The sequence below is a fragment of the Rutilus rutilus genome (assembly GCF_951802725.1).
Source record: "Rutilus rutilus genome assembly, chromosome: 1".
NCBI classification, from domain to species: Eukaryota; Metazoa; Chordata; class Actinopteri; order Cypriniformes; family Leuciscidae; genus Rutilus; species Rutilus rutilus.
Genome location: NC_140209.1, coordinates 42,678,927 through 42,692,634, shown reverse-complemented (window position 1 = coordinate 42,692,634; position 13,708 = coordinate 42,678,927). Strand labels below are relative to the sequence as shown.

Below are 13,708 nucleotides of genomic sequence, written 5' to 3'. Positions count from 1 at the left end.
TCTCATAGAATAAGAACAATTATTAAAACTTGGTGTGAAATATTGGCCAATAATGTTGTGCGTCTCTGGTGAATGACGTACAGATTGTCGAGTTCTCATCCTGGGAGATTTCTGAGAATCATGAAAAAAAAAAAAAAAGAGTTCTACAAAAGAGTGCATGTTTATTTCAAAGGTTCTGAAAATTTACAACGCAGCTGGAATCTGAATGATTAAAGTAGAAAACAGAAGGGGAGGCTGTGTGGTGCTAGTCATCTTCATCAGAGGGAGGCTGGTCAGCGGCCGCCTGCTGTTTCTGCATCTTAGCCATGAGCTCTGAGGAAAAATACACCAAATAATGAGTTCCTTTATTCTCCATTTCATATTATATATGACACCAGTGAGTGAATTTATCAGGGCTCCAAGAGTTAATGACCAATTGACCAAACATTGTCTAGTCATTTGTGATTATTGGAAAAGATAAGTACCTTTGGCCGGGTTGAAGACGCCATTGGTCTGCTGGTTACAAACATAGCAGCGCTTAGACTTGCGGTAGTGCTGGAGAGCACAGGCCTCGCAGAAGTAGTGCCGGCACCTGGAAAACAAAGAAATTAGGAATACTAGGTCTGCAGTCAAATATGTGGCTACAACATGCAAACACAATGTCAAACAAAAATATAGATATGATGTACACAGGCTAAAGCATCATATTGTGGTAAAAACAGCATTTGCAATTCAAACTGGCCATTGCTTGATGTAGCACTTACTTTGTAATAATGGGGTTCTTAAAGGACTCTCTACAAATGAAACACTTGAAAGGAAGATCTTCCTCGTCGCTGCTCACTTCATAGTTCTCGTCGTCTGCGAGATGAACAATACGTCAGAAAGCACAACAAAAGAAGCAAAATGTTTTCAAAGACCTGTACCTAAAGGTGGCTCACCGTTTGCCCCATATCTTCCTTCTTCGAGCTCTCGCTCAATCTGCCAGCCGTGCTTGTAGTCTGAGCGGTCATGCAGAAACTTACAGCTGTCTGAGGATAAAAGAAGACATGTTTGTTCCTGCAATGACATTTGTCATGACCCTCAAAAGAAAGGCAAAAACAGTGAGGAAACCGGTGGCTTACTAACCTCCGAACCCACAGAAGCCCGTCTCTTTATAGTCTTTACAAATGTCAGGCTGGTAATCCCACCGGACTGTGGCCCTGAGGTGCTCAGGGGCTCTGATTGGCCCTTTCCTATCACATACAAGACGTTGTGGATCAGTTAAAAGCTGTGTCAGCATATTTAGTCACAGCAAACAGGACCAGCATTTCTACGGACTCACCTGACCATACCAGAGGAGGCGTTGCCCATGGTGGAATCTTTGGGTTTAATGTATTTATGGTAGTTGTTGATGCCACGATAAATCTTATCGTCGTCTTTACCAGTCAACTCCTATAAATAAAATACAGACATGCCATTGAATTAGGAGATTGTGCCTATTGTGCCCACCCAAACAATATCAATAACCATGTATCCTTAAAGTGGAAATTCACCGTCTGTTTTCTAAAAGCATCTTAATGATCTTACTGTGAATGATTCACCCATGAATGCGTTCAATTTTTTGGTAACACTTTACAATAAGGTTCATTTATTACACATTAGTTAATGTATTAACTAACATGAACTAACCATGAGCAATACATTTGTTACTGTTTTTGTTCATCTTTGTTAAAGTTAGTTAATACAAATACAGCTGTTCATTGTTTGTTCATGTTAGTTCACAGTGCATTAACTAATGTAAACAAGATTTTAATAAAGTATTAGTAAATGTTGAAATTACAATTAACAAAGATTAACTAATGCTGTATAAGTGCAGTTCATTATTAGTTAAGGTTAACTAATGAACCTTATTGTAAAGTGTTACCTTTTTTTTTTTTGTTACCTCATTATGTTTAACGTTAACATTTTAATATTAAAATGTCACAACTCATTATTTCTGTGAAACGACAGACTTCTGTCTGGTGACATTTTGAACTTCACCTAATTGTGCCATTGTATGCACCAAATTTGAATATGCACATATTTAACATCACACAAATGAGAATCGAGAGCTGAGGTTGAGAGGAAGAATTTCTGTGCATAATGACTTTTTGTTCCTCACACACAGCTACTGTATCATTTTTGAGGACTTAAAATATAACACACAAGTTGTGTGTATATTTATAATATATACTTTTATTGATCACTGTGTCTTTTTAAATTCATTTCAGTTTTAGAGAAACATTAACATCCTGCCTTACATCTCCTTTTGTGTTCAATACAAGAACATTTTGACACAATATGAGGGCGAGCAGATGATGACTTTTTTTGGGGGCAAGTATCCCTTTAAAAGCAAGTTCGTCATAATATCTGTTTATTGAGAGATTGTTTCCACTTGTTGTTATAGGCCATAGAGTTTTTGTTTTTTTCCCTAATATATTTATTCAATTATATATTTAGACAATCACTGTTCAGCAAAATGTATCAATTCTGCTGTGCTCCAATTTTTGAATGAGGTCACGAAAAACTGAACTGATTTGATTCTTTTGTAGAGTTGAAATAATAATGATAACTGAAAATAATAATTTTGCAATGCAGATGCTGTTTTTCTATTTACTGCTGTAAAGCTGCTTTGAAGAAATCTGTAATGTAAAAATAGCTGTACAAATAATCATTTATTAGATATCAATCTAATCGTTTTTTGTATTATATATTAATATAATCCCCCGTACCTCTTGAATCTTCTGGCTGCGCTCAAAGATGGCCTGAGCGTCTTTGTCCCTCTCTGTGTCCAACTCATAAACAGCAGTGGCCCCCATGTCATCTGGTCCCTCTGGTTTCTGCAACACACACACACACACACACACACACACACACACACACACACACAGAATTACAAGAATCAAATGTTTGGAATGGAATCAAATGAATAATTTGCATTCTTAAGGGTTTGCTATAAATCATAAGAAAACCCCAGATGTAAACATCTGACAGACTCACCGCTGACCGAGTGGACTTGTACGCGACAGTGACACTCTTGTCTTTCTCCTCTTCACTTTCACTTGACGAGACTGCTTCCCTCTCCACTTTCTTTGTCTATACGGTGGGATGTGCAGTATTTAACTTGCGGTTATGGCTTCAGAGTAAGTTAAACAGCTGCTTCGTAAAAGACTAAAATAATGCAGGTTTCATTAAACATTTAAAATACCGACATACTTTCTGAATCATGGGGTTAGTAATAGCAGCTTTCTTCTTTCTGACCACAGCACTGCCTTCCTCGCCGCTACTTCTGTCTGATGAACACACAAAAACTGATTTAATACATCAGTTACTTGGTTGTAATCAGAAATACGTTGGGCATAAACATTGGCTGAACAGACAGCTTACTGTATTGACTATGGAAAACTGATCAATCAATACATGCATTACCGAGGACTGAAGGGGAAATCAGCACAAAATACCTTTATCGCTATCACTTGCATTTCTTTTCCGTGCAGAAAATTTCTTGTTTGATTTCTTAAAAAGAAACTTGCAGATTGGTTTAGGCTCTTCTGACTCCGCCATCTTTAACTACAAACATAAACCACAGAATAATATGCGGAACTTCAGTTATAGTGCCTCTTGTGTTTGGGAATGGGATGAATAATACAGTGTATTACTGAATCAGAGATGGTCTTTCTGCTACTGTTATTAACATTTCATGCATAAATATATTCACATTTTAATTAATAATGTTCAAATGTTATTGGTATGAAGTCTATTATTAGACTAACTGTCAGAGATATCTTGAAAGCATATATAACTCAAATGTGTGGCAGCTCGCTTTTCTGGTACAAACAATAACATTTAATACTGAACTGTACTATTCTTTACACCAGAGGTTTCAGACATTCTCAGTGCCAATGACCTACATGTGTAAAATCTAAAAATATGATGTGATATAGAAGTATATTATGCCCTCGTTGAGGACATTAGATTGTTTTGTCTTTTGATTTCCATTTTTTTTTTTTTTTTGAGTAAAAAAAAAAAATTTACTTGAATGAAATACAAAACATCCCTCTATACAAAACAAATTCAACAAATCCAAATAGCAGCTAAACATTCCTGATAGATGGATGCATACATTTTAAGGATTTAAAGAAGATCACAAAATCTTTATTTTTCTAGCAAAGAGTATAGAAGCCATTATAAGTTCTTTCAATCTAGTCAGAGCATTATTTGGCAACACTTAACCACACCCCTGTCGTAAAGTACCAGTAGACGGGCAAAAGCGTCGTAAAATACCACAGTGGTTTACGGCCTCGCGCCATTTTAAGAAAGGAACGACTCGTTCAGCTTGGTGAGAGAACACGTTGGGTATTGTGTTGACCGAAATACAGAAACATACTAAAGGGATTTAAGAAATTCATGCACGAAGATTCCCCACAGAAACACGCCGAGGTTATTGGGCTAAAATCGGAGGTTTCGTCGGAACCGGATGAGAAGTTGAGGTAATTCGCTATTGGAGGCCGCCCGTGGAAACGTTGGCGATCTCTGATCTGATCAGTAGACTTACGTTACTGACCCTAACCAGGATTGAGCTTTGCTTTACACGCGTGTAACAAAACGTGCACTACCATTACTTGTGTGATTCGTTCCGGTTTGTTTATATATTACATACCTGATAATGACGAAGCTGATTATTCAAGCATTTATGCAAAGCAAACATGTGGATGTTTGTTTGCCCGAAGCTAGCCGAGCTAGCTAGTACTGCTAACTGCTAACTTTCAGAACCTCGTTTAGGGGGTGTTTCCTTATTGATACAGATACTGAACTATAATTGGACGCCACATTTTCATTTAAAGTTTACCAACGTCTAATTTGTCGGTGCTGTTTTCTCGACCGATCCTGTAACTGTTAGTAGCTGAAATCTCCTCTAACTTCTCAATCATTTACCCACCGTAACTGTTTAGATAAAGTATGCAGGGCTTCTATTAAGGGTTGTTCTGGATTTTAATTGAATCGTTGTTGATGTCTCTTTTCTAGGTGAACAATGACTCAGTTTCTTCCGCCGAACCTGCTGGCATTGTTTGCCCCGCGGGACCCGATACCTTTTCTGACTCAACTCGAGAAACTTCCCCACGAGAAACACCACAACCAGCCCTACTGCGGAATTGCCCCTTTTATCCGGCATTTTGAGGTGCTTTTTGCAATGCTATATTATATAAATTATTTTTTTAATTGTTTTTTTTTTACTGCTAGTAAAGATTACAGATCAAGTGTTCTAATCAGACGATTGTTGTATGCATGATGCAAATTACTTAAGATATATAGTTTTTTGTATTTTGTGGCATTATCTAATGTTATTTTTGTTACCCACTGTTGGTTAGGACCCCAGAGATGCTCCGCCACCAACAAGAGCAGAAACGCGGGATGAGAGGTTGGAGAGGAAGGTGAGGAAGTCTTAACTTTTTACGTTTCTGTGGGAATTTCACTGATGATGTTTACCCATGCTGAATGGCTTTTAAATTCACAGACCTTCATTCAGAAGGGTTTCAATTGGGTTATTATGAGTTGAGGATGGCAAACATTTTATCCTTGAAAAGCTTCAGTGGAAGAGTGACTTTGTCAGTAGGATAATCTTTTTAGTACACTTATGAACAATGTTCACGTATTTCTAGAAAATGACAACATGGGTGATTTTTATATATGCATGTATGTATGTGTTAATATTTGTATGTAATATGGTCCATTATTATTTCAATTCCAGAGAAGAGAGAAGATGGAAAGGAGGCAAGTTGTGGTGGAAACAGAACTGAAGCTATGTAAGTATCTGAAATTAAAGGGATACTCCACTTTTTTTGGAAATAGGCTCATTTTACAACTCCCCCAGAATTAAACAGTTGAGTTTTACCCTTTTCGAATCCATTCAGCCGAACTCCGGGTCTGGCGGTACCACTTTTAGCATAGATCATTGAACCGGACAAGACCATTAGCATCTCTCTCAAAAAATGACCAAAGAGTTTTGATATTTTTCCTATTTAAAACTTGACTCTTCTGTAGTTACATCGTGTACTAAGTCCGACGACACCATGAGTGCAGCAGGCGTTATGATATGACGCAGCGCCTGAAAATAGTCCCCAGCTTGGTAACTTTCAACGTGACCGGGACTAAGTTTGTCTAACCTATTAGACCTATTTCTGCGTCATATCATTACGCCTGCTGCACTCATGGTGTCATCGGACTTAGTACACGATGTAACTACAGAAGAGTCAAGTTTTAAATAGGAAAAATATCAACTCTTTGGTCATTTTTTTTGAGAGAGATGCTAATGGTCTTGTCCGATTCAATGATCTATGCTAAGCTATGCTAAAAGTGGGACCCCCAGACCCGGAGATCGGCTGAATGGATTCGAAAACGGTAAAATTCAACTGTTCAACTCTGGGGGAGTTGTAAAATGAGCCTATTTCCAAAAAAAAGTGGAGTATCCCTTTAAGTAAAACGCTGAAACACACTGTATTATAAAACCTTATCAATTGTTTCTTGTATCTCCACAGGGGACCCACATAATGATACTAATGCTCAAGGAGATGCTTTTAAGACCTTGTTTGTTGCTCGAATTGTGAGTGTTTTTGTTTTATATATGGGCTTGTACACAAGAATTAAAATATTTTGAGATCTTGTCCTGAAAATGTTAATCTTATGTGTTCTGTTCTTGCAGAATTATGACACCACAGAGTCCAAACTACGGCGTGAGTTTGAAGTCTATGGTCCTATCAAACGGGTAAGTTGTTGAATATGTACATTTCTCCACTTTCCTTTTTTTTTTTTTTTTTTTTTTTTTAATCTCACAGGCTCATCCTTTAATGTTTTTACCTTTAATTAGATCTACATTGTGTACAACAAGAAAACTGGAAAACCAAGAGGCTATGCATTCATTGAATATGAACACGAGAGAGACATGCACTGTGAGTAACCAAGACATCTCGTTCTTCTTTAAACTCCTTAAATGACTTGGAAATACTACACCATCTTTTACTGCAATGTAAAAAGGCATTCATTGTCTTCTCATGACCTATTTTTATTTGAAGCATCAAAGGATGTTGGTCATAGTCCATCTATTTAGATTTTTTCTTTTCTGCCGGCGTCACCACAAATTTAGAATTAGCCAACCAATCAAAAATGTTAAAACATGAGAATGTGTAACTCTGTCATGTTATAAAACTCCATTTTGTGTGTGTGTGCTTGTATGATGGCTTGTCAACCCTATCATATCTGTGTTCGTAGTATATTCCTGTTTTTTTTACCCCGTGTGTGTGTGTTGCATCTGTGTGAGTGTGACGGTGCAGCACATGTGGGTGAAGAGCGGAGTGTGGCTGTGCGTTAGCCCAACACACATTCTGATGAATGTTGCCACTCTATGGCATCTCTGTAATGTTTAGGCAGTGTGACATAGCAGTGTGTTTCCGGATGGAGCGGTGATGGTAAGCTAAAGGCTAAGGCTGTCTGTAGTGAAAAAGGTGACCCATATACTTACACACCTGTTCATGTCTGGTGCACAAACAGCCGTTAATATCAAGGCTTTTTATACCTCAGTTCACACAGGGGCCTTTATGATTGAAGTGTTGCGGAGCGAGTCAATGCTTTCTATTAATTGTGTGTTGTTCTCATTGCTACTGCAGCCGCCTATCTCTGATGGCTATTGGCCAGAGCTGGCTTGCAGATCATGATGATGGTTTTGATACATCTACACCCTACTACCACAGCTCAGTATATGGTTGGTATGATGGGTTTGTATGATGGGTAAGATTTCTTTACACCCCTCATCTAATTTTAGTTGATAGGTGTACCAAATCACTTCTCATCTGCCCCATTTTAGGGCTAAATATAGGGCTGCCAGTTGTTATTGACTGTGGCTTGGGCCAGTTATAGTGAGTGCGAGCCTGTCATTAATCTCTTCTATTAAAGCCATTGTACTACTAATGTGGTTGTACCCTGCAAGATTTAGATCGTGCAGTATTGGTTACACTTGAAACCGAACTTTGTTGTAAAGAGAACCCGTTTGTTACATTACAACACACAATTGCCGTGTTAAAGTGGATGGTGGTCTCGTTGTTAGATATTAAAATATAGATGCATTTATTTTGCACACATAGTTAAAAATCTCTCCACAAGTTTGGGTAATCCCTGCCATAAAAGTGCAGTTACATTTACAGTTTAAGAGAATTTTTGCTGAGGAAATCCAGTCATTTCAATAGTAATCCATGTGATGTAGAATTTTGCGTTTCAGGTGGGTAGAAGATTTACCCATGCAGATTTTGCGTAGGGTTCAAGTTGGTCGTGTAGATTTGGCATGTTGGAGAAACAGAAAGCTGCTTGGTTTGATAGACTTAGCTACACTAACAATTTGACAGTTGGATATTTTTACCTGCAACATTTTGTGCTAATGTGATTGCACCTTAACACTGTTGCTATGCAACAACTAGAAGAAAATGATCTGCTCTTGTGTTGTCCAGTGACAATGTGAACGTGTCTCACGTTATTGCTATAACTTGCTATATTGCCAAGCGTTACTATATCAAATAAGCCAGGACTTTAACTGTTTTATAATCTAAATAATGGCACAAAGACTCATTTGGTAATGCGTTTTTATTTAAATAGAAATTCATAGTGTGTGTAGGCACTATATTTGCTGAAATGGTGGTGTTGGCTTTAATAGAATAGGTTAACTAAGGACTTTGGATATTTAAATAACTGCACGGAACCTAATTACATTTTAAGATTCTTATTGCCATGGATTCACCTTGTAGAGCATCAATGGTTAAATTCAGTCCCAGAGTTCCTCTGTGAGACACTTGATCCATAGGCCTCAGAAATGTCTATTTAGGTTAAGTAAGGAGCTGCAACCTTTCCTGTGACTTTCCTTGTGTCCAAACTGGCTATTTACAAAGCTCTTAATGGGCTGAAAAAATGACATGGATACAACCAATAAAATAAGAATTATCTTTACTTTTCTTAACACATGTTAAGGGTTTATACAATTTAGGTTCCTAATACGCATTTTTCTCAATCTGAATTCTAGTTTGTTTGTTTTAAAAAAATATATATTTCCTTTAAATTTTCACTTGCAAGGCCCTGTAGAATCGTAAAGAATTTAAACTAAATGGATAAACTGATCTGAGAGACTTTATGGATATAAGGGTGGTTGGTAAGCCCCTCTTGTTGGTTAGGTAGGTGAGGGTTGTGGTAAGGCCCTCTGTTAACTGTTAAATGAGGGTGGATGGTAAGGCCCTCTTGTTGGGTAGGTGCGCTGAGGGTGTTTGGTAAGCCCCTCTAGTTTGGTATGGTAGTCTGAGGGTTGTTGGTAAGGCCCTCTGGATGAGATGTCAGGACAGATGTGTGTGAAATAACTTGAGGGTTTGATGGTAAGGCCCTCATGATGGGTTTCAACAACGCCGTCGACAGTGCAGACCAGAATAGCTTCGTGGATTTCATCGTATCCCTTGTTGATGGATTGGATCCCTAATTCCTTGGTTCAAGGTTGTCCAGTTTTGATTTAAAAAAAAAAAAAATTGTATCAAATGTACTGAAAGACATTTTGATTCGAGGCTGCTGGAATCGCCAGGCTACGTTTCCGTGGGGTGTTCCAACAAGGACTTCATCCTTGGCCAGGTGTTATGGTAAGATAGCATCTCCAGGTAATGTGGTAAGACTGAGATAATGACTAAATACTTAAGGGCTTAGACTTATCTTAGACCAGCAGAAGGAAAAGACCTAAGGGTATTGGCCATATTGAAGTGTGGGAATTGTGTAACTTTCTTAAAAGCTGTACTTCTAGCATACCCATTATTTATAATGTATAGAAGCTAGAAGTAAAGCTCTGCCAATTTTTTTCCTCCCCTTTGGTCTACCGTGATGTGAGCGTAAATGGCGCTTTAATGCTCCTAGAAATTCTGTATGAGTGTGAATGAATGTTTGAGAGATTTTGGAGAATGGAAAGAATGGCTTTTAGTGTAACTGTATTCACCAAGTGCCTTTTTTTCTTGTGGCGTTCTATCAAGATTTAATGAGAATAAAATGGCGTTAATGGGCAGTTTAATGTGGATCACACTTAATTTGGAGATGATTAGTTGTCCAAGCTGTTGAGTACAATGCTTTTGTTTTTGCGATCCACATTGCACTGTTAGAACTGCCTTAAATTTTATTTGGCAGTTTTAAGGTCTACCATAGCACTTAAATGTTACTTCATATTTCTTTCTGAATACCAGAGAGATGGCATTTTGCCTGAATATTACATAGTTTATAGAAAGCACATGTCTTTAAACTCTAAAGGCAGGCATACACTGCACGAGTTCAGACACTCAGGAGGTTGTGCGCCATTGCACATGTTATGAGTTAATTTGATAATCGTGTCAAAGTAACTGGTACACTGCACGACTGTACTGCACTGTGAGCCGGCGGCAATCACATGAGCTTTCATGCTTAACACGGAGATTCTGGAGCATGTTGCTGCTATACCTTCAGATAGAAAAAGACCCAAAATAAAAAGACGAATGTGCAAATGATTTGGTAAAAAGCAAACAGCACAGCCATTCCTTTGACAAATACATTCTAGTTTATGTTGAGTGTATGCCCTGTAGGGTTGCATCCACTGGGCTATAATAATATTGATAGATCTAGCCTATGTGATGAGGTTGTGTATGATTTGGCAATAAGGGACAGCTTATACATAAGGCAAAATTGGGCTGACTCACCCAATTGTTGAGTGTTTCAAATTGTTGGGTTGTCTGGAGGTGCTCGTAGCGTTCTCTGCTCGTAATTCCTCACACAGTGCGAGCCGTGACAATACGAGCATCAGCAATTTCCAAGCGATTTCTCCCGAGAGAAAAATCGCCTGTGAGATCGTACGACATCAAAACTCATTGTTTTTATCTTCAGTACTGAGAATTTAGATGCCACTGCAATGTTCTCACGTTCCGTGATACGTTACACTTAAATTTAAGGTATTTGGCATATTATTCTGCAACTTGCAATATTCAGTTTAGTTTTTATGTTAACTGCTGAAATAGCATATGGATCATGAATTCATATCATACAGGCTATTTCTTATAAAAAGCATTATTGTGCTTTGGAATTATTTTAAGGAATGCAGTCTGGAAAATCTGCTTAAATCTATAATCCAAATCATGAACTTCAATAATTTACTAAATGCTTTTTTTAAATGCAGGCAATGTTTTTGTGATATTTGTTAATGCGTGTCTTAATCCATGAGAGTTATCATTAACTAAAATTAAGGTAGAAGATAGCTGTTTTTTTTTTTTTTGAGCTCATAGCAGAATTGTCAGTTTATCTCATTCCTGGTGTCTTATCAATTCAGAGGTAAGCGTGTGTCTTCAAATAGCTTAATGTTTTTAATGGAGTTCATCCCAAATTCAAGGTATGTAGTAGGAAATACTGTTGTGTGTATTCTTGTTTTCTCATTGTCCACCTCTTTCTTTCTTTTTACTCTTTATTCTCTTCATTCCTCAATCTCCGCTTTTCTATTGCTCGTCTATCAACTCTACTAGCTGCCTACAAGCATGCGGATGGCAAAAAGATTGATGGACGTAGAGTACTTGTTGATGTTGAAAGAGGACGAACGGTCAAAGGATGGCACCCCCGACGACTCGGTAAGCACTTGTTCCTAAGTGTTCTTTTCCAGGCCAGGGCTGTCCAATGCTGTTCCTGGAGGGCCAATGTCCTGTAGCCTGCCTCAACACTTGCCTGGATGTTTCTAGTAATCCAAAATACCTTGATTAGCTTGTTCAGGAGTGTTTGTTTTAGGGTTGATAAAACAACTCTGCATGACAGTCAGTCTTGAGTTCCAGAGTTGCCCACCCCTGGTAAAGATGGTATGGTTGGGATAGCAAGTGTTAATACGTCACATCATCAATATACATGCGTTTTATTATCCAGGTGGAGGTCTTGGAGGTACAAGGCGAGGAGGAGCAGATGTCAACATCAAGCACTCTGGCAGAGATGACACCTCCCGTTATGATGACCGACCAATTGGAAGGTAAGTTGCGTGGAGCATAATTGTGTTTTTATTGTTTTAGCTTTCAGTCCTTACCTCTATTGTCTATTAATTATCCTGCAGTGACCGTGATCGTGATCGTGGCGAACGCAGGGAACGCAGTCGCGAACGTGACCGAGACAAGGAGCGTGGAGAGCGCCGCCGCTCTCGATCCCGAGAGAGACGCAGACGCACCAGATCTCGTGAGCGTGAGAGGGCCCTTGTGGTTCCGGGGGAGGAGGCTGGGGGCGGCAGCCGACGTCGAGACAGAGAAAGAGACAGAGGTGTCGCCGGAGACAGCCGAGAGAGGAGTAGAGACCGGGATAGAGAAAGAGACCGCAAGAGGAGAAGCAGGAGCAGGGATAGAAAGAGAGAGAGGGAAAGAGGCAAGGGTGCAGAAGGAGGAGAGGAAGGCATGGGTGGGCTAGTTGACGGAATTATTCCAGAAGGGGGGGAGAGGGGTATGGAGGACCCCTTGGGTGGGGAACCAGGACGAGGTGAGGAGGGAGGGCCTGAAGGAGAGGAGAGAGGGAGGGATCGAGACAAAGACAGGGAAAGAGACCGCGATAGGAAGCGCAGCCATAGAGATAAAGATAGAGACAGGGATCGTGAGAGAAGGCGAGATAGGGATAGAGATCGTGAACACAAACGGGACCGGGGTGATCGGGACCGTGGAGACCGGAGGGAAGATAGACATGTATCCTCCTCAGGAGATCAAGAGGGTTTGGGTAACGGAGGTGATGGGGGCGAAGAGCCAGTGCCTCCACAATCAGAAGAAGGTTCACAGGATGGGATGAGGATGATGATGATGGATCAGGATTCCATACAGTCAGGAGAGGGCTATGCCTCCAATGAGAATGGGTACAGGATGGAGGGCCAGGGTGACGAGTACTGAAAGTGCCACTGTCGTGTGAATGATCCAAGGTTATCCAGTTGTAATGTTGATTTGATTCACAAATATCCTCAACCGTTATTTAATGCCTACACCCTCCTTTGCTTGCACTATGTCCACAGTGTGTGAGTATTATACTGTACTACCAACAGCTATCACTGAGAGAGCTTAGTGTCTCCCTGGTAAGAAGCGTACTTTTGTTAAATAAAAAAGATTATGTAGCTGAACTGTGAGGTTTTTTTTATTTTAGTTTTAGCCTGTTTAAATTATATCTGGGGCTTTGTTTGCATAAAACTTCACCTAATAACTAGCCTTATGATGCATTTGAATTCCCTGTTATAACATCAACTAAGTATCAATTGACTGTGTTTGCTGGGACAGGTCTCTTGACTGAAGTACTGTATCTTTTACGGTGTAGTTTCAGTAAGGAATGGGTAATTGATGGTTTAAAACGTTTCTGTACATTGTTCCTTTTACATTAGTCTTCCCCACCCCCCAGTTTCTCTTCAGTGTTTTTATTTTCTTATTTTCTTTTTGTCTTGTACATTTGTTTTATATATTTGGTCCAATATGTGGATCGTTTGCAAATCGTACAGTGGCCCCTCATTTTACTGAAGGAACAAATACAGGAAAAATTTACACAATTGTGTTTTTAAATGGGAATGTTTGCCATGGGTTCACGAAAATTGCTCTTAATTTTCTTTCTTTTTTTTTTTTTTGCTTGTATCTCTGGTCGTATTGGTTCTGCCTTTCATTCTTGAATAAATACTTTTTTATTGACACATTGA

General features: G+C 39.1%; 2 protein-coding genes across 2 annotated transcripts; one reads left to right on the top strand and one right to left on the bottom strand.

Moving 5' to 3' along the window:
- Positions 1 to 130: 130 nt before the first annotated feature.
- On the bottom strand, positions 131 to 4,736 carry rnf113a (ring finger protein 113A). Its single transcript, XM_084415145.1, has 11 exons — positions 4,658 to 4,736; positions 3,459 to 3,567; positions 3,214 to 3,290; positions 2,998 to 3,093; positions 2,730 to 2,837; positions 1,301 to 1,410; positions 1,105 to 1,211; positions 918 to 1,007; positions 744 to 837; positions 465 to 571; positions 131 to 312 (listed from the first exon to the last, which is right to left on the bottom strand). Exons 1-11 carry the CDS (start codon positions 4,703 to 4,705, stop codon positions 245 to 247), a joined length of 1,014 nt encoding a protein of 337 aa, XP_084271271.1. The 5' UTR covers positions 4,706 to 4,736; the 3' UTR covers positions 131 to 244.
- snrnp70 (small nuclear ribonucleoprotein 70 (U1)) lies at positions 4,292 to 13,702 on the top strand. Its single transcript, XM_084414940.1, has 10 exons — positions 4,292 to 4,487; positions 5,023 to 5,176; positions 5,367 to 5,429; positions 5,747 to 5,801; positions 6,534 to 6,598; positions 6,698 to 6,760; positions 6,863 to 6,944; positions 11,544 to 11,645; positions 11,932 to 12,031; positions 12,113 to 13,702. The coding sequence occupies exons 2-10, from the start codon at positions 5,030 to 5,032 to the stop codon at positions 12,921 to 12,923; spliced, it is 1,488 nt and encodes a 495-aa protein (XP_084271066.1). The 5' UTR covers positions 4,292 to 4,487; positions 5,023 to 5,029; the 3' UTR covers positions 12,924 to 13,702.
- Positions 13,703 to 13,708: the final 6 nt, after the last annotated feature.